At 43.5% G+C, this 23,205-nt stretch overlaps 2 protein-coding genes across 2 annotated transcripts; both read right to left on the bottom strand.

Moving 5' to 3' along the window:
* Positions 1–20,596: 20,596 nt before the first annotated feature.
* Positions 20,597–21,510, bottom strand: LOC119339656 (basic endochitinase A-like). The gene is made up of 2 exons (XM_037611626.1): positions 21,481–21,510; positions 20,597–21,064 (listed from the first exon to the last, which is right to left on the bottom strand). The coding sequence occupies exons 1-2, from the start codon at positions 21,508–21,510 to the stop codon at positions 20,657–20,659; spliced, it is 438 nt and encodes a 145-aa protein (XP_037467523.1). The 3' UTR covers positions 20,597–20,656.
* A 316-nt stretch (positions 21,511–21,826) lies between these two features.
* LOC119335810 (basic endochitinase A) lies at positions 21,827–22,895 on the bottom strand. Its single transcript, XM_037607884.1, has one exon. It carries the CDS (start codon positions 22,841–22,843, stop codon positions 21,887–21,889), a length of 957 nt encoding a protein of 318 aa, XP_037463781.1. The 5' UTR covers positions 22,844–22,895; the 3' UTR covers positions 21,827–21,886.
* Positions 22,896–23,205: the final 310 nt, after the last annotated feature.

The raw sequence follows: 23,205 nt of genomic DNA on the forward strand, positions 1-23,205 counted from the left end.
CACCACCACCATAGTAGGCCGGCCTAAGGAGGAAAAGGAAAAGGGGGAGGGAAAGGAAAGTGTGGATTAGGATTCCCACTTCCTTCCCTCTCCCCCCTCTTTCCTTCCCCCTTGGGAATACATGGCAGGGGGGGCGCGGCCAGGGCAGGAGCCCTAGGGCGGGCCGGCCACCTATGTGGTGTGCCAGGCTGCCTTCCCTCCCCCACCCACCTATATATATGTGGGAGGATGGCGCCTAGCACACCCCATATTAATTGTTAGCCGTGTGCAGCGCCCCCCTCTGCCGTTTACACCACCAGTCATATTTTCGTAGTGCTTACGCAAAGCCCTGCGGAGATCACACCATCACCGTCACCATGCCACCCTGCTGCCGGAACTCATCTACTACCTTGCCGTCTTGCTGGATAAAGAAGGCGGAGGACCGTCACTGAAGCCTCCCCCAAGCTTGTGGGAGACTCGCTTCTTCAATTTGCATAAAATTATATATTTCCCTTAAGGTAGCTTGTTTCTTATGAGAGGGGAAATATTTAGCAGAGAAGTAATAAATCATATCCTGGGGACAACGCACACAACCAGGATCAAGAGAATTAAACCATGTTTTAGCATCACCCTTTAATGAGAATGGAAATAACTTAAGGATATAATAGTAGTGAGTTTTCTCATCATTAGTGAATAGGGTGGCTATATCATTTAACTTAGTAAGATGTTCCACAATAGTTTCTGATTCGTAGCCATAAAAAGGATCAGATTCAACTAAATTAATTATCTAAGTATCGACAGAGAAATCATAGTCCTTATCAGTAACACAGATAGGTGAAGTAGCAAAAGCAGGGTCATATTTCATTCTAGCATTCAGAGACTTTTCTTTAAGCTTAGCTAATAATTTCTTAAGATCAGATCTATCATTGCAAGCAAGAAAATATCTAGCAGTTTCTTCATCCATAACATAACCCTCAGGCACAACAGGCAATTCATATCTAGGGGGAGAATCTTCATCATCACTTTCATCAATATTATCAGTTTCAATAATTTCATTCTCTCTAGCCCTAGCAAGTTGTTCATCAAGAAATTCACCTAATGGCATAGTAGTATCAAGAATAGAAGTAGTTTCATCATAAGTATCATGCATAGCAGAAGTGGCATCATCAATGACATGCGACATATCAGAATTAATAGCATAAGCAGGTTTAGGTGTCGCAAGCTTACTCAAAACAGATGGTGAATCAAGTGCAGAGCCATATGGCAGTTCCTTACCTCCCCTCGTAGTTGAGGGAAAAATCTTTGTTCTCTTGTCTTTCAAGTTCCTCATAGTGATCAGCAGATATAAATCCCAAGTGACTCAAAGAATAGAGCTATGATCCCCGACAACGGCGCCAGAAAATAGTCTTGATAACCCACAAGTATAGTTGGTCGCAACAGTTTTCGAGGGTAGAGTATTCAACCCAAATTTATTGATTTGACACAAGGGGAGCCAAAGAATATTCTTAAGTATTAGCAGTTGAGTTGTCAATTCAACCACACCTGGATAACGTAATATCTGCAGCAAAGTATTTAGTAGCAAAGTAGTATGGAAGTAACGGTAACAGTAGCAGTTTTGTAGTAATTGTAACAGTGGCAACGGTAAAATAACTAAGGAAAGAGCAATATTTGAAAAGCTCGTACGCATTGGATCAGTGATGGATAATTATGTCGGATGCAATTCCTCATGTAATAGTTATAACATAGGGTGACACAGAACTAGCTCCAGTTCATCAATGTAACGTAGGCATGTATTCCGAATATAGTCATACGTGCTTATGGAAAAGAACTTGCATGACATCTTTTGTCCTACCCTCCCGTGGCAGCGGGGTCCTATTGAAAACTAAGGAATATTAAGGCCTCCTTTTAATAAAGTACCGGACCAAAGCATTAACACTTAGTGAATACATGAACTCCTCAAACTACAGTCATCATCGAGAGTGGTCCCGATTATTGTCACTTCGGGGTTGTCGGATCATAACACATAATAGGTGACTATAGACTTGCAAGATAGGACCAAGAACTCACATATATTCATGAAAACGTAATAGGTTCAGATATGAAATCATGGCACTCGGGCCCTCGTGACAAGCATTAAGCATAGCAAAGTCATAGCAACATCAATCTCAGAACATAGTGGATACTAGGATAAAACCCTAACAAAACTAACTCGATTACATGGTAAATCTCATCCAACCCATCACCGTCCAGCAAGCCTATGATGGAATTACTCACGCACGGCGGTGAGCATCATGAAATTGGTGATGGAGGATGGTTGATGATGACGACAGCGACGGATTCCCCTCTCCGGAGCCCCTAACGGACTCCGGATCAGCCCTCCCGGGAGAGTTTAGGGCTTGGCGGTGGCTCCGTATCGTAAGACGCGATGAATCCTTCTCTCTGATTTTTTTTCTCCCCGAACGTGAATATATGGAGTTGGAGTTGAGGTCGGTGGAGCTCCAGGGGGCCCACGAGGCAGGGGGCGCCCAGGGGGGTAGGCGCGCCCCCCACCCTTGTGGACAGGGTGTGGGCCCCCTGACGTTGATTATTTCGCCAATATTTTTTATTAATTCCAAAAAGTTGCTCTGTGGATTTTCAGGTCATCCTGAGAACTTCTATTTCTACACAAAAATAACACCATGGCAGTTTTGCTAAAAACAGCGTCAGTCCGGGTTAGTTCCATTCAAATCATGCAAGTTAGAGTCCAAAACAAGGGCAAAAGTGTTTGGAGAAGTAGATACGATGGAGATGTATCAAAGTGTTCTCCCCGAGTATGCACCATTGCGAAAGTTCATCGTTTTGAGACACCACATGATGGTCGGGTATGATAAACTCTACGTTCACATACAATGAGTGTAAGATAGTTTTGCACATGAAGAATAATTGGGTTAAACTTGAGGAGCCAAACATGGTCTCGGAACACTGGAGACCTAAAGGTCGAACATGAGTCATAGAGTAGATATGATCAACATAGGGACATTCACCATTGATGACTACCCCATCTCACATGATGATTGGGCATGGTTTAGTTGATTTGGATCACGTATCACTTAGATAACTTAAGGGATGTTTATTCAAGTGGGAGTTCATTAGTAATTTGATTAAATTGAACTTAATTTATCATGGACTTAGTCCTGATAGTATTTGCAAATCTATGTTGTAGATCAATAGCTCGCAAAATTGCTCCTCTATTTTTGATATGTTCCTAGAGAAAAATAAGTTGAAAGATGATAGTAGCAATGATGCGGACTGTGTCCTTGATGCATCGCTAGGTGACAGACCTATTGCAGGAGCAGATGCAGATGTTATAAACGTTTGACAAGCTTGGTATGATGACTACTTGATAGTTTAGTGTGCCATCCTTTACGGCTTAGAACTAGGACTTCAAAAACATTTTGAACGCCACGAAGAATACGAGATGTTCCAAGAGCTGAAATTGGTATTTCAGACACATGCCCATGTCGAGAGGTATGAGACCTCTGACAAGTACTTTGCCTACCAGATGGAGGAGAATAGCTCAGCCAGTGAGCATGTGCTTAGAATGCCAGGGCACTGCAATCACTTGAATCAAGTGAGAGTTAATCTTCCAGATAAGATAATGATTGACAAGAGTTCTCTAGTCACTATCACCAAGCTACTAAAACTTCGTGATGACCTATAATGTGCAAGGGATGACAAAAACAATTCCCAAGCTCTTCATGATGCTGAAATCGATGAAGGTAGAAACCAAGAAAGAGCATCAAGTGTTGATGGTTAACAAAACAACCAGTTTCAAGAAAAAAGGGCAAGATACAAAAAGGGAACTTCAAGAAGAACAACAAACAAGTTGCCTCTCCCATGAAGAAATCCAAAGCTAGACCCAAGCTTGAAAATGAATGCTTCTATTGCAAAAGAAATGGTCACTAGAAGCAACTGCCCCGAATACTTGGCGGATAAGAAGGATGGCAAATTGAACAAAGGTATAATTGATATACATGTTATTGATGTGTACTTTACTACTGTTCATAGTAGCCCCTGGGTATTTGATACCGGTTCAATTGCTAAGAGTAGTGACTCGAAACAAGAGTTACAAAATGAATAGAGACTAGTTAAGGGCGAGGTGACGATGTGTGTTGGAAGTGATTCCAAGGTTGATAAGATCACCACCGCATACTCCCTCTACTTTCGGGATTAGTGTTGAACCCAAATAAATGTTATTTGGTGTTTGCGTTGAGCATGAATATGATTGAATCATGTTTATTGCAATACGGTTATTCATTTAAGTCAGGGAATAATTGTTGTTCTGTTTACATGAATAAAACCTTCTATGGTCATACACCCAATATAAATGGTTTATTGAATCACGATCGTAGTGATACACATATTCATAATGTTGATGCCAAAAGATGCAAAGTTGATAATGATAGTGCAACATACTTGTGGCACTGCCGTTTTGGTCATATTGGTGTAGAGTGCATGAAGAAATTCCATGCAGATGGACTTTTGGAATCACTTGATTATGAATCATTTGATACTTGCGAACCATACCTTATTGGCAAAATGACTAAAATTCCGTTCTCCAGAACAATGGAGCGAGCTGATGACTTATTGGATATAATACATATCGATGTATGCGATCCAGTGAGTGTTGAAGCACGCGGCAGGTATCATTATTTTCTGACCTTCACATATGATTTGAGTAGGTATGGGTATATCTACTTGACAAAACACAAGTCTGAAACATTTGAAAAGTTCAAAGAATTTCAGAGTGAAGTGGAGAATCATCGTAACAAGAAAATAAAGTTTCTATGATCTGATCGCGGAGGTGAATATTTGAGTTACGAGTTTGGCCTTCATTGAAAACAATGTGGAATTTTTTCACAACTCACGCCACCTGGAACACCACAGCATAATGGTGTCCGAATGTCGTAACCATACTTTACTATATATGGTGCGTTCTATGATGTCTCTTACTGATTTACCACTATCATTTTAGGGTTATGCATTAGAGACAGCTGCATTCACGTTAAATAGGGCACTGTCTAAATCCGTTGAGACGACACCGTATGAACTGTGGTTTGGCAAGAAACCTAAATTGTCGTTTCTTAAAGTTTGGGGATGCGACACTTATGTCAAAATGCTTCAGCCTGATAAGCTCGAACCTAAATTGGATAATTGCGTCTTTATAGGATACCCTAAAGAAACTATTGGGTACACCTTCTACCACAGATCCGAAGGCAAGATCTTTGTTGCTAAGAATGGGTCCTTCCTAGAGAAAGAGTTTCTCTCGAAAGAAGTGAGTGGGAGGAAAGTAGAACTTGATGAGGTAATTGTACCTTCTCTCAAATTGGTAATTAGCACATAATAGAAAACCATTCTCGTGATGCCTAAGCCAATCAGAGAGGAAGCAAATGATAATGATCATGAAAATTTAGATCAAGTTACTACAAAACCTCATAGGTCGACCAGAGCACGATCCACACCAGAGTGGTACGATAATCTTGTTCTGGAAGTCATGTTACTAGACCAAGGCGAACCTATGAACTATGAAGAAGCTATGATGAGCCCAGATTCCAACAGATGTCTTGAGTCCATGAAATCTGAGATAGGATCCATGTATGAGAACAAAGTGTGGACTTTGGTGGATTTGCCTGATGATCGGCAATTCATAGAGAATAAATGAATCTTCAAGAAGAAGACTGACGCTGATGGTAATGTTACTATCTAGAAAGCTCGACTTGTTGCAAAAGGTTTTCAACAAGTTCAGGGAGTTGACTATGTTGAGACTTTCTCACGCGTGGCGATGCTTAAGTCTGTCTGAATCATGTTAGCAATTGCCACATTTTATGATTATAAAATCTAACAAATGGATGTCAAAACTGCATTTCTTAATGGATATCTTAAAGAAGAGTTGAATATGATGCATCCAGAAAGTTTTATCGATCCTAAAGGTGCTAAGAGCATCTCCAGCCGCACCCCCAACAGCCCCCCCCCCAGGCGACTTTTTCGGTGCCGGCGCCAAAAAAAAGCCCCAGTCACGCCCCCAGGACGACGGAAAGCACCGGTTCGGCCCTTTTTTCGCCCGGTGGCTGCAGGCCGAACCCGGCACGCTGGGGGCGCTTGGGGGCTCCGGCGCAAGGGAAAAGCGCGGCTGGCCCACGCCGCCAGGTGAAAAGTCAAGATTTTCTTCCCCGACTCGCCTCCCCCTCCCCCCGCGCGCGCTCTCGGCCGCCACTAGCTATATCCCGGCGTCGCCTGCCGCCTTTCACCGCTAGATAGCCATTCCCCACCAGAAAAAATAGCAAAGGTAGCAAAGGTTCGCCGCGGCAGCCCCTCCCACAGCAGCTGGGCATTTCCGGCCGCCGATTCCGGCCACGGAGGGGTAGTTTAACGGCGGGTGCACGCCCACCGGGCGCAAGGTGTTCGGTGAATTGCCTGCCTCGGCGATGGACTAGGATGACGAGGAAGCGCTCGCCGCGCTACTGGAGGAGGAAGCCGGGGCCGACGTCCAGGAAGAAGAGCATCTCATGGTGCTCGCTGCCCTCGCCCAGCTGCTGGCAAGCAATGAAATGCCACGGCGAGGTGGCTCGACGCCAGGGCGGGTGAAAGCAAAGAACCGGCATTGTCTCGAAGGCTACTGCATGCTCTACTCCGACTACTTCGCCGATGCTCCACTTCACAGCGACAGAACATTTCGGCACCGTTATCGGATGAGCAGAAAGCTTTTTCTCAGGATTGTGAATTCCATCCGGGAGTTCGACGACTACTTCAAATGCAAGATGGATTGCACCGGCAAACTTGGATTCACCTCGATCCAGAAATGCACGACAGCGATGAGGATGCTTGCATACGGAGCTCCCAGTGACTCACCGGACGACTATGGGCGCATGGCCAAGTCCACTAGCATAGAGTGTTTCTACAAGTTCTGTCGGGCAGTGGTGGCAGTGTTTGGACTGCAATACTTGAGAACACCCAATGCGGAAGACACTGCTCGGATCCTAGCACAGAATGCAGCAAGAGGATTTCCTGGGGTGCTTGGAAGCATCAACTGTATGCATTGGAAATGGAAGAATTGCCCATTTGCTTGGCAGGGGATGTACAAAGGCGCCAAAGGCGGTTGCAGTGTGGTACTTGAGGCGGTGGCCACACAGGACCTCTGGATTTGGCACTCCTTCTTTGGTATGCCAGGAACTCACAATGACATCAACATGCTGCAGTGCTCTCCTGTCTTTGCCAAGCTTGTTGAAGGTCATTCTCCTCTGGTGAACTTCGAGATCAATGGGCGGCACTACAACAAGGGGTACTATCTAGCTGACGGCATTTATCCGAGATGGTCGACATTTGTGAAGACCATCAAAAACCCTGTGCCTGGAGGCAAGAACGCCTGGTTTGCGAAGATTCAGGAGGCTTGCAGGAAGGATGTCAAGCGGGCATTTGGTGTGCTCCAATCTCGATTTGTTGTTGTCCGGTACCCCGCTCAGACCTGGTCGAAAGATCAAGTGTGGGAGATCATGACCTGTTGTGTCATCTTGCACAACATGATCATTGAGAGCGAGTAGGAAGAGCCAGTGTTTGACACTGAACCATACCACAAGCAGGGTCCTCTTGCCCAAGTTAATCACCAGCTACCGGCAACCTGGACTGCCTACCTCAGTATGCGTCAGGAGATCCGAGACCCACAGGTGCATCATCAACTGCAGCAAGATTTGATGGAGCACCTATGGAGGCTCAAGGGCGACACCGGGCGCGACGTGTGATGAAATATGAGTTTTTATTTGTTGAACTATATAATTTGTATTGAACTATTTGGTATTGTAGTATTTTGTTGAAGTATTTGATTTTTCTATGATGAAATATGTGATAAAAAACATTTATGTTGATAATTGAATGCCGAGCCACGGCGAACCACACCGAATATGGACCTATTCTCGCCCATATGGGCCCTTTTCGCCGAAATGGGGCTTCAAAAGTGGGCCAACATCGGCGACTGGGGGCGAGCTGGGGGCAATAATTGGGCGCAAAACCGCCCCCCGTGCCGAACGAATCGCCGGCTCGCCCCCAGGGGGCGATTTTTATGCGTCCTGGGGGGGCAACGGCTGGAGATGCTCTAACAAAGTGTACAAGCTCGAGCGATTCATCTATGGACTGGTGCAAGCATCTCGGAGTTGGAATATACACTTTGATGAGGTGATCAAACCATATGGTTTTATACAGACTTACGGTGAAGCCTGTATTTACAAGAAGGGACAATTCCATTTTTGCCCCTAACTGGAACCCACTACTCAAATTTGCCCCTAATTTCAATGTGTGCTCAAATTTTCCCCTCTGCCGTTAGTTGCCCTTATAAAAATGCCCTTCTGCGTCGTTACCGTCCGGTCAAACAGCTTTGACCATCTCGAAAAAAATAGCAAAAAATATCAAAAAATTCTAAAATTTTGTGGGATTGAAGCTACTCATGTGCGCAAGGTGCGTTCGTGCTATTTAGACATACCAGGAGCTTGTGGCAAAGGAAAACAATAAATCTATACATCTTTGAATAGTAAATTCAAAAAAAATAGCAAGAAAATTGGAAAACATATGATATTTTTGGAATCCAAGATGCTTGGCTGCACAAGGTGTGTGCAAAATTTTCTTATCAAATGACATGCGAGGAGCTCTCGCAAAAAAACCAAAATAGTGTATTTTTTACAAGTTTTTTTCTAAGACAAATTTTGTTTTTTTCTCCACGAGCTCCTACAATGTCCAAACACAACAAAATTCTGCACACACCTTCCGCACCTGAGCATCTTGGATGCCAAAAAAAATCATATTTTTTTGAATTTTCTTGCTATTTTTTTCAACTTACGGTTCACACGCATACATATCTACTATTTTTCCTTCGCCACGAGCTCCTAGAATGCCCAAACAACATGAAAATTTACACGCACCTTGAGAACCTGAGTACCTTCGATCCCACAAAATTTCAGGTTTTTTGACTTTTTTTGCTATTTTTTCGAGATGATCAAAGTTGTTTGACTAGACGGTAACGGCGCAGAAGGGCATTTCCATAAGGACAACTAACGATAGAGGGGCAAATTTGAGCACACATTGCAATTAGCGGCAAATTTGAGTAGTGGGTTCCAGTTAGGGGCAGAAATGGAATTGTCCCTTACAAGAAAGTGAGTGGAAGCTCTGTAGCATTTCTGATATTATATGTGGATGACATATTATTGATTGGAAATGATATAGAATTTCTGGATAGCATAAAAGGATACTTGAATAAGAATTTTTTTTCAATGAACGACCTCTGTGAAGCTGCTTACATATTGGGCATCAAGATATATAGGGATAGATCGAGACGCTTAATAGGACTTTCACAAAGCACATACCTTGACAAAGTAATGAAGAAGTTCAAAATAGATTAGTCAAAGAAAGGGTTCTTGCCTGTGCTACATGGTGTGAAGTTGAGTAAGACTCAAAATTCGACCACGGCAGAAGATAGAGAAAGAATGAAAGTCATTCCCTATGCCTCAGCCATAGGTTCTATAAAGTATGTCATGCTATGTACCAAATATGTTGTCTGGTATAATGGTGATCCAGGAGTGAGTCACTGGACAATGGTCAAAATTATCCTTAGTTACCTAAGAGGACTAAGGAAATATTTCTCGATTGTGGAGGTAATAAAGAGTTTGTCGTAAAGGGTTGAATCGATGCAAGCTTTAATGCCGATTCGGATGACTCTGAGTCTAAATCTGGATATATATTGAAAGTGGGAGCAATTAGCTAGAGTAGATCAATACAGAGCTTTGTAGACATAGAAATTTACAAAATACATACGGATCTGAATGTGATAGACCCGTTGACTAAACCTCTCTCACAAGCAAAACATGATCACATCTTAGCACTCTTCGGGTGTTAATCACATGGCGATGTGAACTAGATTATTGACTCTAGTAAACCCTTTAGGTGTTAGTCACATGGCGATGTGAAGTATGGGTATTAATCACATGTGGATGTGAACTAGATTATTGACTCTAGTGCAAGTGGGAGACTGAAGGAAATATGCCCTAGAGGCAATAATGAAGTTGTTATTTTATATTTCCTTATTCATGATAAAGGTTTATTATTCATGCTAGAATTGTATTGATCGGAAACTTAAATACATGTGTGAATACATTACAAATACCGTGTCCCTAGTAAGCCTCTACTAGACTAGCTCGTTGATCAAAGATGGTTAAGGTTTTCCAACCATAGACATGAGTTGTCATTTGATAACGGGGTCACATCATTAGGAGAATGATGTGATGGACAAGACCCATCCGTTAGCTTAACATAATGATCGTTCAGTTTTATTGCTATTGCTTTCTTCTTGTCAGATACATATTCCTTTGACTATGAGATTATGCAACTCCCGGATACCAAAGAAATACCTTGTGTGCAATCAAACGTCACAACGTAACTGGGTGATCATAAAGATGCTCTATAGGTATCTCCGAAGGTGTTTTTTGAGTTGGCATAGATCGAGATTAGGATTTGTCACTCCGAGTATCGGAGAGGTATCTCTGGGCCCTCTCGGTAATACACATCATAAGCTTGCAAGCAAATGACTAAAGAGTTGGTCACGAGGTGATGTATTACAAACGAGTAAAGAGACTTGACGGTAATGAGATTGAACTAGGTATGAAGATACCGACAATCAAATCTCGGGCAAGTAACATACCGATGGACAAAGGGAATTACGTATGTTGTCATAACGGTCCGACCGATAAAGATCTTCGTAGAATATGTAGGATCCAATATGGGCATCCAGGTTCCGCTATTGGTTATTGACCGGAGAGGTGTCACGGTCATGTCTACATAGTTCTCTAACCCGTATGGTCCGCACGCTTAACGTTCGTTGACAATATAGTATTCTATGAGTTATGTGATTTGGTGACCAAATGTTGTTTGGAGTCCCGGATGAGATCACGAAAATGACGAGGAGTCTCGAAATGGTCGAGAGGGAAAGATTCAAATATAGAACGATGGTATTCAGACACTGGAAGTGTTTTGGAGGGTGTCGGGTACTTATCGGGTCACCGGAAAGGAGTTTTGGGCACCCCGGCAAAGATATGGGCCTTATGGACCAAGAGAGGAAACGCACCAGCCACAAGGGGCTGGTGCGCCCCCCATAGCAGGCCGGCCTAAGGAGAAGAAGGAAAAGTGGGGAGGCAAAGGAAAGTGTTGATTAGGATTCCCACTTCGTTCCCTCCCCCCTCCCCCCCCCCCCCCCTTTCCTTCCCCCTTGGGAATACATGGCAAGGGGGGGCGAGGGCAGGAGCCCTAGGGCCGACCGGCCACCTATGTGGTGCGACAGACTGCCTCCCCTCCCCCTCCCACCTATATATATGTGGGAGGGGACGCCTAGCACACCCCGGATCAATTGTTAGCCGTGTGCGACGCCCCCCTCCACTATTTACACCATCGGTCATATTTTCGTAGTGCTTAGGGGAAGCCCTGCGGAGATCACATCACCATCACCGTCACCACGCTGTCATGCTGCCGGAACTCATGTACTACCTCGCCGTCTTGCTGGATCAAGAAGGCGGAGGACGTCACCGAGATGAACGTGTGCTAAACGCGGAGGTGTCGTACGTTCGGTACTAGATCGGTTGGATCGTGAAGAAAGTTCGACTACATCAACTGTGTTGTGAAACGCTTCCGCTTATGATCTACGAGGGTACGTAGACACACTCTTCCCCTCATTGCTATGCATCTCCATAGATAGATCATTGCGTGTGTGTAGATTTTTTTTTTGTTTTCCATGCAATGTTTCCTAACAATTAGTCCATTTCCACGCGTATAGCACCTAGCCGAAGAAGACGGGGAGGCCATGGCCGGTCGCGGCATCCTCGGTGAGGGTGAGCCAGAACCGACCTAGAGTCGTGACGTCACATGAGGTGGCTAGAAAGAGGGTCACTCGAGCAGGGCAAGATGGCCGACGGCATGTCCTAGAAGTTAGGTCGGGGTCGGAGGGTGGCTTGATGGCGGCGAAAAGTAAGAAGAAGTAATGATACAACATTTATTCCATCCAAGTGACTATATTCACTCCAAAAAATTTCCAGCAAACATTCACCCTAGGACGCGAACCGTCTTCGATAGGCTTAGCGTTGAGTGCTTCATTTGTACTCCCTCTTCAAGCAAGGCGTGGTAATCGTGTATTATTATTCCTCTTTACTTTTTATGTCTTCTTTTCATTCTTTTTTTCTTCCTTTTCCTGATATTTTATCATTCTACTTTCTATTATATGTTTTTTCATTCATTTTTTTTTCTTTGTTTTTTGTTTAACTTTCTAAAAAATATGTTATCATTTTTCTGAAATTACATAAAGATATATTATAACATGGATAAGAGCTACATGCACCAGGTTGCCCTTTTTTATAAGAAAATATTCTCAGAAATATGAAACTATTAAAAATAAATTGTACTTATTGTGTATACATAAATATTTAAAACATATGATATGGACATCTTCTTTCATATTTTAGAGAGAGATGTGAACATGTTTTATTTTTCAACATACAAATACTTTTCATCACTAATGTACAACATCTTGGTTTTTTTTCTTTAAATGTAAAAATAGTGGGAGCTAAAGAGCCGCACCACTGAACAGCCCATTATAAATTTAATGGGGGCGCCTATGTCTCCCTTGATGCAAGTCAATAGAAGTCTCGCCTCAAGGAGCCGCAACATTTGCCTGGCCCACACGGAACAAAGAACTCCATTTTTTTATTTCACATATTTTATTTTATTTGCTTTCGCTTGTACTCCGAAATATTCTGAATATATCTATTAATAAAATTACTTTATGTACAAAGTTGAAGGATGTTAATCTTTCATTTGAAATATGTTAAATATGTATAGAAAATGTTTATAATCTATTTGAAAAATGTTCAATGTTTACGAAAAAAGTATATGTCAAAAATAAATGTTTAAAAAAATGTCAATCAATTATTTGGAAAATGTGAAAGGTTTATTTGACAAATGTTCTTGATGTATAAACATGTACCGTTAATGGGAAAATTAGACATATAAATATATGTCAAAGAAATGTTAATAATGTATTTACGAAAGTTAAACTTGTATATACAAAATGTTCAAGATGTATAAAGAAATGTACAATGTGTATGAAAAAAGTAGACATCAAAAAAATATAATTTGCGAAAATGTTAAACATGTACTGTATTTGGAAAAGGTTGACATGAAAAGAAAGAATAGAAAAATGCCTAGTAAAAACAGAGAAAGAAAAGGAAAACAAAGGAAGAAAGTAAAAAAACATGAAAAAACGAAGAAAACTTTGAAAAAATGAAGAAAATCATGAAAAAAAATCTGAAAACTGGAAAACCTCAGTGAAGAGAAAAAAAGTAAAATGAAAAAGAAAGAAAACAAAAAGGAAAAAAGTAAAGAGAAAACAAAACTCATCAACGACCTAAGCAATTAGGCCGGCGCAATATGTTGGCACCTTCAGGCGAGACGGATGATATACTTGCTATAAGCGAGATATAGCTTTCCCGGTCAGTGGTGACCGGGAGCTTCTAAGGTGTGCCTTAAGCGCCACTTGGAGGAACAGGCACTGTCGCATCCCTGCTCGTGGGCCGGCCCATTAGTGCATGGTTAATAGTACAATCAACCGTTGGCTATATGATGTTGCCATGTCATCTATAACCAAACTTATAGCCAGCAAATACAATAGTTGCATGTAAAAATATACTACTTTGTTGATAGATGGCCCAACTCACTTCCTCACAAAGTGTCTAGAAGCGCGGGATGCAGTGGACTCTTTCAATAGCCCGCTTACGTCTCGTCCAACTCCTCAAAAGTATAATATTTATAGCCTTAGAGCTCGCCTACATCATTTTATTGTACTTCTCTTAGAAGGTGCGCTCGATCGCTTGACCTGTCCCCCCCCCCCCACCCACACACACACACACACACACACACACACACCGGTTGGTCGATCATATTTTGACTGGTCACAGTTGACCCGTTGAATGGTCAACCGTTGACTTTTGAAAAATAAGGGAGAATAAAAATGAAAAAAAAACTCAAAAAAGTTAGTGACTTCAGAAATCCATAGATTTTGAGGAAAAAATATCGCAAACTTAAAAAAAGTTCACAATTTTGAAAAAACTTCATCGAACTTGAAAAAAAACACAAAAATTGAGAAAATAAGTTCATGGAATTTTTTAAAAATGCTTATCAATTTTAAAAAATTCGAGTAGACATGAATTTCAACAGCGATACGATGTAGGATACAAAAAAAGTTCAAAACAAGAACAAATTATACCATTACAACGAAGTGTACAAGGTAGTAGCCCCTTGCGATTCCTCACTTTCTGATAGCATGTTTTTTGTTCCAGTTTTTTCCAAATATCTTGATAGTATGTTGCAAATGCAAGTACCTAGCCCATGCGGCCGCACGGGTTGACGACTAGTTAATTAGTAATCGCGATGCGCATGCGGACGCCGAGGGTTTTGGCATCGCGTGCCATCATGTCCCAAAAATTCATGTCCCCTTGCACAATTCCTATGCTCAGCCAATTGCATATTGTATCGATAATACCCTTTTGTTCGTTTGAGGTGAACACCCAATCAGCACCTTCTCCAACCTCAACACCTTTGAAGAAGAACTAACAAAACCAGTCCCAAGTCTTCCCCTGCAACTCGGTACATTTGGGGCAACTGGTTACATTTGTCTCACTACTAAAACCTTATACACAAAAACTTACCAGTAGTGCAGGCTAAAAAGAAGCGCTACTACAATTTAGCACTAGCGCATGTAAACTAAACGCGTTGCAGCTAAGTTTGTAGCAGTAGCGCGTCTCACGGAAGAAGTGCTACTACTGCAATTCCCTTGCTGTTCTCGCCAGGCTACCAATAGTAGTAGCATGCTTAAGAAAAGCGCGCTGCTGCTAAGATTGTTGTAGCAGTGTGTTTTACGCAGAAAGCGCTACTGCTAAGGAAAGGAAAATAAAATGAAAAACATATAAAAAATGAAACAAATAGAAAAAGAGGAAGGAAAAAAGGAAAATGTCAATGAAAATAAATGAAAAAGAAAAATAAAGGAGAAAGGCATAGCAACAGCGGGCTTTCTGGACAGGCGCTATAGCTAACTTAGCAGTAGCGCTTGTTTCCATCCAGCGCTATAGCTAATTTAGCTATAGCTAATGTAGCAGTAGCACTTTTCCTAAAACGCGATACTGCTACTTTTGACTTAACCCCGCGTGGTTCTTCTTCCCCACGGCCACTTCCCCCAAATCCAACTCGCGCGTCTGCTGTCGCCGGCGTCGTCGCCCGGCCGCCGCGCGCTCTCCCTTCGCCCTCCGCATGCCCTCGATGCCGCCCCCGACCCCGATCTCGACGCCGCCCCCGACCCCGACCTCGATACCCCCTACATCGCCGCCCCGCGCCGCGTGCTTGAGCCCGACCCCGACCTCGACGCTGCGTGCCCCTCCCTCGGCCGCTCCCTAACTCCGTCGGCTCCGAGTTGAGCACGCCCTCCTCCTCCTCTCATACCTCTGCCTAGCTAGGGTTCCTAGGGTTAAATTTTAGAGTCCAACTAATTAGTTAGGGTTCATCAAATTAGATGCTAATTAGGATAGTAGTTGTAGATGCTTAATTGTAAACTAGGTGTTAATTAGGGCAGTAGTTGTAGATGCTTAATTAGTTTTTAGGACAAATTCTTAGGTTTCATCAATGGGTGCTTAAGTAGTTGTAGATGCTTAAGTACCCAGGTAGCGTTCATCTAATTAGTTAGTACTTGTAGATGCTTAAGAACTAGGGCAGTAGGGTTTAACTAGGGCAGTAGTGTTTAGTTTAGAGAAAAAATCAATATAGTTTTTTTACTGTTTTTTAGTAAGTGTTTAATAGAATTAGTAAGAAAATTAATAGAACTAGTTGAACTAGTTTATTTTTAGTAAGAACTAGTTGAATTAAAATAACTAGTTTATTTTTAGTAAGAAAATTAATAGAACTAGTTTATTTTAGTAAGAACTAGTTGAATTAATAGACCTATTTTTTTAGTAAGAAAATTAATAGAACTAGTTAAACTAGTTTATTTTTAGTAAGAACTAGTTTATTTTTATTTATAGTAAGTGCTTAGTTGAACTAGTTGAATTAATACAACTATTTTATTTTTAGTACGAAAATTAATAGAACTAGTTTACTTTTTTAGTTAAAGCAATTATTCCCGCATCGACGTCGACGATGCCTATCCCGCATACTCGTCGTCGACTCGGCGGAGGAGGCCTGCTTGATCAGAGGGGTCATGTCCGGGACTGGGCTCCGTCGGGCTGGTACTGGGATGTGCTACCTTTTGGGTGGCGCAGCTTGGTGAGGAGCCAGCCCGTCGTTGACTCGAATCTTCTTTGGTGGCGGTCGCGTGGGCCAGTGACGGTGCGGAGGCTTGAGGACCCCGTGGAGGTGGTACGTCACCATGCCAGCGAGGAGGACGCGCACGTCCGTTGCTACATGGTTGCGTTGGAGGACTAGTTCTCCAATACCTGGCAGGTTCTTCAAGGATCTCACTTGAGCTATGATCATGTGATGGTTCCTTCTCTTTGGTTGTCCACCGCTAGGGCCGATACCCGTCGTTCGCTAGGGTTTTAGCTGTATTAGTGAGGTTATATGTATGAGACTATTCGGGATGTATTAGTGATAATATTCGACGATGTACGGATGCAAGAGATGGTTTAGTTTTGCTTATTGAATGCATGCTAATTTGAATACTAATTTATTTTATGATTTAGTTTTGCTTATTGAATGCTCAAATTGAAGAAGTACTCCTATTTTGAATGCTCAAATTGGAGAGCACTATTTTGAATACAATTTTGTTTTTGCAGCCAAATCTCCATGTCGTAGCCGCTGTCGTCCCCGTCACATGCCCCCTCCGACCTCGAGGTGAGACTAACTAAATCTCCATGTCAATATGAGTCCTATAAGATTGAAATGTTTTTGTTCATATTTTCAACCATTGAAATGCAATGACCATCAAGTTTGAATGCAATGACCATCAAGTTTGAATGCAAATAGGATATGTGCTTGCCCAAGTGGCCATGTTTGCAGGTAACACCTCCGAGTGGCCTATGTTTTGCTGGAGTGTTGATTAATTTTCGCTCCGGCAAATTTCAGGCGCTCGATATGTCCTTTTTAAGCAAAGGTCATGCCGGATTTTTCCGTGAGTTTTTGCATGACTTGTGCTAGAATATGTACGAAATATCGAGTGGCCTGGATTTTCTAGAAAGATAATTAAACGACATTTCGGGTTGACTTTAAGTCTATCGAGGCTCCATACATGACAATCAAAAAATGAATGAGGGAGAAAGTCTGCATCATATATGAGAGAGGAAGAAACCCGACTATTGTCGTGCGGCTCGTTTCTCCTTCTTCTCCTTGTGCTAGACCTTTGTTAGGCACTAGGGGAAGGAGGAGTAACGACCATCACCGACGGTCGAAAAATAAGTGAGGGAGTGTGTCCATCATATATGAGAGAAAAAGAATGTCGATTGTTGTCGTGGGGGTCCCTTCTCCTTCATTCCCGTGTAATAGACATTTTAGTTTAATGCACTCGGGGACAATGGGAGGAGCGACCATCACCAATGGTCAAATATATACACCACGTGAGCTCAGAGTTTTCAAAAAAAGACTCGACAGACCGATAGTCAACCCGTGCTGAATAATAATTTTCTAATTTAGTTTTTGCAGTATGTATATTGAATTTTAGAAGTTTAATCTTTGAATTATGAACATAGGAAATGTCGTCGGACAAAAGTCTCGCGGAGTGCTCCTGGTGCGGCGACAACTGGGGTTTCTGCGATAGGCCTCACTTGGTAGAAAGTCGGCGCTTCAGCATTAAGCTCCGGGAGGCCTTCGATGTTGAAATGGTACGCTACGACGCAAAGTGTTTTTTTTGTAATTAAGCTCGACTTCTACTACTTCAACGTGTAATTTTTGTCTTTTACAATTCGACTAGCTTATCCCATGCCATGCACGACGCTATGTCTTGAAGAGGATGGATTTTGAAGATCATGGGAGTATGGAAACAAAGAAAAATCACCTAAGGACCCATCATGATATGGATTTTGAGGTAAATCTATACAATTCTGAGAGCGTATCCCATTTTGGTTGCCCGAATTGGGAAGCGCTTTGCAAGATGTATGATTTTCATGAGGATGTGCTTGTTACCATGGATCTTGGTGATCTTGACATCGAGGAAGACAATTTGTACATTTAGGTCCTTGTTGATATGCTTCCAATTTTACCGCTATGTGAGTTTCTCAAACATAGTTATTAAGTAATTTATATTATTTATTTCAAAATAGTTGACAGCTTATTTCCATTTATAGCTTATTTTCATTCTTCAAAGAATGTGTTGAAGATGGTAGACAGAACCTACTACACCGATGGCTCAGAATTAACTTATCAGGAGAAAAATCATCTGATCGCATTTATTACTGATCTTGAGAATTACAATATGTGTTATCAAACTCCTCCACATTCTGGTCAATACGTGCCACTGGTGCACGTGTTGAAATATGCTAACATCCATGGAGATGTCATGGTAAGATTTTTTAGTATTACGACATATGTGCATATTTTGCATAAATTCTTCTAAAACTGAACTACATTGCTAACTACGAAGTTATTACTGTGTTTTTCAACAGATAATCCCGCATGAGTGTGTGCCTCATCTGATGTTTCAGAAAAGTCGTCTTGATGTTTTGAATATACGGCCAGGTCATCCTACGAATCACTCATGTTCATATCGGATTTCTAAAACCAATGAAGACATGACAATCAAAGATTGGAAAAAATGTATGGTCACTCGTAGGGAGCTACTTGGAAGCAACCTTAGGCGAAGGGCAGGATAATCTCGATTATCCATAATGAAAAGCCTATCTTGTTTTATGCTATTTTATCTAAAAGAACGTAGTAGGTCCTATGAGAGAGAAGTAGGTCCTAGGTACAATGTATTATTATGTGGTACAATGTGTTAGAGTTGATGATGATGAGGAGTTGTGATTATGACTACTGACCAACTTGCTATATGATGTCTCATTGATAAAAATGATGATCATGAGGAGGTGTTATATGACAATGATGTATTATGATGATAAGTCGTTAATGATATGATGATGATGATGATGATGATGAGTTATTATGTCATTGGGTGAAAGAACCGCGGTTTAGTTTCAAGTGGATGGATCTAAAGTGACCATTGGTCACTTTGGATCCATATGCACTTGAAACTAATCCACGATTCTTTCACCCAATGATGTAATAACTCATTATTTGTAAAAACAATCTCTAAATTGCTACTGTATGAAAACTTTTATAATGGCGTATGAATACGACATAAAACAAAAAAGAAATACCCAACAATAGTATAGTAGCGCGGGTAGGGAGGCGCGCTGCTAGTAACTACCAGTAGCGCTATGTACCAAAAGCGCTACTGCTAAGCATGTATAGCAGTAGCGCGGGCAAGCACATGCTACTGATACACTTTAGATGTAGCGCCGTATCAGTAGCGCGCCACCCCGCGCTACTGATATACCTAAAACGGGCGCTACTGCTAGCCTTTTCCCTAGTAGTGTTTGTTTGCATCTCCCCACATGGAAATCATATCTCTACATTTGTTACAACTTTGAAAAACAACCATTAACTCTTCGACTTTTCTACAACCTGCCATGAAACTTCTCTTCAATGCAGAAATAAAAAATATTTTTGTTGTTTTTGGTGTATAAGAAATGCAATAAAATAAAATATGATAAATAAAAGAAACTAAGCAAAGTAAATAACAATGAAGCCAGAAATTGTCTAAGTCAACAGTTTTCCAAAAGGAACAGGGTACGGGGTCATGAAAAAAGAGTGATGCTTAAGATGACCCCCAGGGTGAAATCTCCATAAAGTTGACTAATGGGAGATTTCTGGTAAAGGATGCTTTTTGTTGACTTGTACTATTGCGTCAAGGGGATACACGCACATCAAGTCCACTTATGATCTTTACATAATTAAGATGCATATAACCAACACCAATACACAATTAGAGGACCCCGATAAAGAATAAAGTCATACAAAACCGCGACGATGCTCAAGGAGAGGGGGAAGCGTGGCAATTTATAGACTATGCCGCCTACTATAACAGAGTATACACCCCAAATTTTCGATCCTGCCATCTTACCAGCTACCTAATAGCACTATTATTTGGACAACTTAAGTGGAAATCTTGTAGAAAACATCAAGGAAGGCAAATAAGTTCATACTCCCTCCGTCTCAAAATAACTGTCTCAACTTTGTACTAGCTCTAGTACAAAGTTGTACTAAACTTGAGACACTTATTTTGGAACGGAGGGAGTACTATATATGACTCTTGTCTGCCCCTGATCCTTAAGTAACATAGGCACCATACCTAGTTAAATCTAGATGTATCTCGTTTGCCATGATTGAACTCTTTAAGAAGCATTTAGTCTTCATCTCAAAGCAAGAGCCAATATTTATGATAAAACTTAATACAAAGCATCTATACTGGATGCCTTTATTGAGTTCCTTATGAGATGTAACCATAGTTACAACTTCCAACATCTAGATGAGAGAGGATGCTCTTATTATATTTTGTTTGGAGGGGTTATATATAACTAATTAGTTAAGCGAAGGGCCTCTGGTTGTAGCAGTCGAGGTTGTCGCCATAGCCAACTCTGAGAATGTCACAGTAGCGCTTGTAAAACCCTATCCGATCGGCGACTCGGCTGTCCTGCCCATGCCCGCACTCAATCCCGCCATTGACGATGTTGGTGATCACGCCAAACCCGGGCACCCGCCCCGCAGCCCGGTCCGTCCCTGGTGGGCTCCATTGGCCCGTGATCACGGCATGGCTCGACGGCTTTGGCACCTGCGCCGTCATCCAAAACCACATCGCTGTCTTAAACGACACTGTCGGGTCCGTGGCCACCAGGTCTGGGTTGCGCAGCAGATCGACCCCAATGGCCCGGCCTGCCGGCCCGTAGTTGTAGTTGTGGGAGAGCTGGATCGACCCCAATGGGTGCAGTGCCCCCTGAGGCGCACAGGGATTGGACGCTGAAAGACCTCACGCGCGCTACTCTCCCTCGGACGTCGCCCAGTTCGCGCGCTCTCGACGCTCTCTCTCGCACGTCGCGTGGTTCTCGCGCTCGCGTCAGCCACAGAGAGACAGGTGACTTCTCACATACGACCACACGCACATAACACATTGACTTACACCCGTTCGAAAAACCCACAAGTAACAAGAAGCAAAAGGGCCACAGGTCAGCCAAACGTGAAAGCGAAGCAGAAGTAACATCTTTTACCATGTGGTCAACCGATCCAACGTCCAGCAGCAGAAGTCAAAGCACATCCGATGGCCACGAACGCGCCAATCCGGGGGAGCTCCGTGGAAGAGGGTCGGCTAGCATCCTTATAAGTTTAAATGCCGCCTACTCTAACATAGTATACATCCCTGTAAGAAATTTTCGATCCTGCCATCTTACCAGCTACCTGATAGCACTATTATTTGGACGACTTTAGTGGAAATCTTGTAGAGAACATCAAGGAAGGCAAATAAGTTCATACTATATATGTGACTCTTATCTGCCCCTAATCCTGAAGTAGCACAGGCGCCATACCTAGTTAAACCTAGATGTATCTCGTTTGCCATGACTGAACTCTATAAGAAGCATTTAGTGTTCATCTCAAAGCAAGAGCCAGTATTTATGGTAAAACTCAATACAAAGCATCTATACTGGGTGCTTTTATTAAGTTCCTTATATGAGATGTAACCATAGTTACAACTTCCAACATCTAGATGAGAGAGGATGCTCTTATTGTATTTTGTTTGGAGGGGTTATATATAACTAATTAGTTAAGCGAAGGGCCTCTGGTTGTAGCAGTCGAGGTTATCGCCATAGCCAACTCTGAGAATGTCACAGTAGCGCTTGTAAAACCCTATCCGATCGGCAACTCGGCTGTCCTGCCCATGCCCGCACTCAATCCCGCCATTGATAATGTTGGTGATCACGCCAAACCCGGGCACCCGCCCTGCAGCCCGGTCCGTCCCTGATGGGCTCCACTGGCCCGTGATCACCGCATGGCTCGACGGCTTTGGCGCCTGCGCCGTCATCCAGAACCACATCGCCGTCTTAAACGACACTGTCGGGTCCGTGGCCACCAGGTCTGGGTTGCGCAGCAGATCGACCCCAATGGCCCGGCCTGCCGGCCCGTAGTTGTAGTTGTGGGAGAGCTGGATCGGCCCACGGCCGTAATAGCTCTTCCCTGGGGCACACGGCCATTGCGCGCTCGGAGTGCAGTAGTTGGAGGTGGCGCCACGCTCCTGCTTGAAGCAGTAGCCCCAGGCGAAGGCTCCGTCCGGCGCCGTCGCCCACCCACCGGTGGTCTCGTGGGAGGTCTGGGCCAGGAAGGCGGCCACCTCGCGCTTCCGGGTGTCGGTGCTGCCCGTGGTGCCGAAGCCCGGGAAGGCGCCCGCGGCGGCGACGAAGGCGTCGTAGGTGTAGAAGCCCTTGGCCTGGCAGGCGCCGTCGTTGCGGTGCAGCAGCATGCGGTCGAAGAGGGCGCGGGAGACGATGGAGGACACGCCGCCACCGCCGGAGGGAGTGGGAGTGACGGGCGTGCTGCCGCCGCAGCCGGAGCACTGGCTCTGGCATCCGTCGCCGCAGTAGTCCGAGGTGGAGCCGCACCAGCCGAAGCGGCTGCAGCAGAGGCAGTTGGGGCAGGTCGCCCCGCCGGCCTGGGAGCCGCACTGCTCGGCGACGGCCATGGTGGCCGCCATGGCAAGCACGGCAAACAGCGCGAACGCTCTCATCGTGCGTGGCAACGAACTGCTATCTTGCGGTCCAAGTGTGGTGGTGGTGATGGTGGCGTGTGTGTGTGTGGCAGGAGCGGTGGGGAGTGCACGTCTTTATATAGGTGTCGCGCTACTCGATCGCCATAATCGATCTGTCTATCCATCTACCTGCTCATCATGCGATCGAAAGATCAAACTTGGCGGCTTAGATCGGGTCGAGAGGCACGGCGGTGAGCAGCTGGCCATGCATGATAGAGACCGTGCGTGTGCTGGTATGCACGCATGCGGAATTTTTTTCCATAGATGACGCAGGGCATTCATGGACGGAGCCTGTGCTGGAACGCAATTCCCAATTTCCTTTTTCGAAGTTCATCATTTAT

The sequence above is a fragment of the Triticum dicoccoides genome, chromosome 7B, assembly GCF_002162155.2.
Source record: "Triticum dicoccoides isolate Atlit2015 ecotype Zavitan chromosome 7B, WEW_v2.0, whole genome shotgun sequence".
NCBI lineage: Eukaryota > Viridiplantae > Streptophyta > Magnoliopsida > Poales > Poaceae > Triticum > Triticum dicoccoides.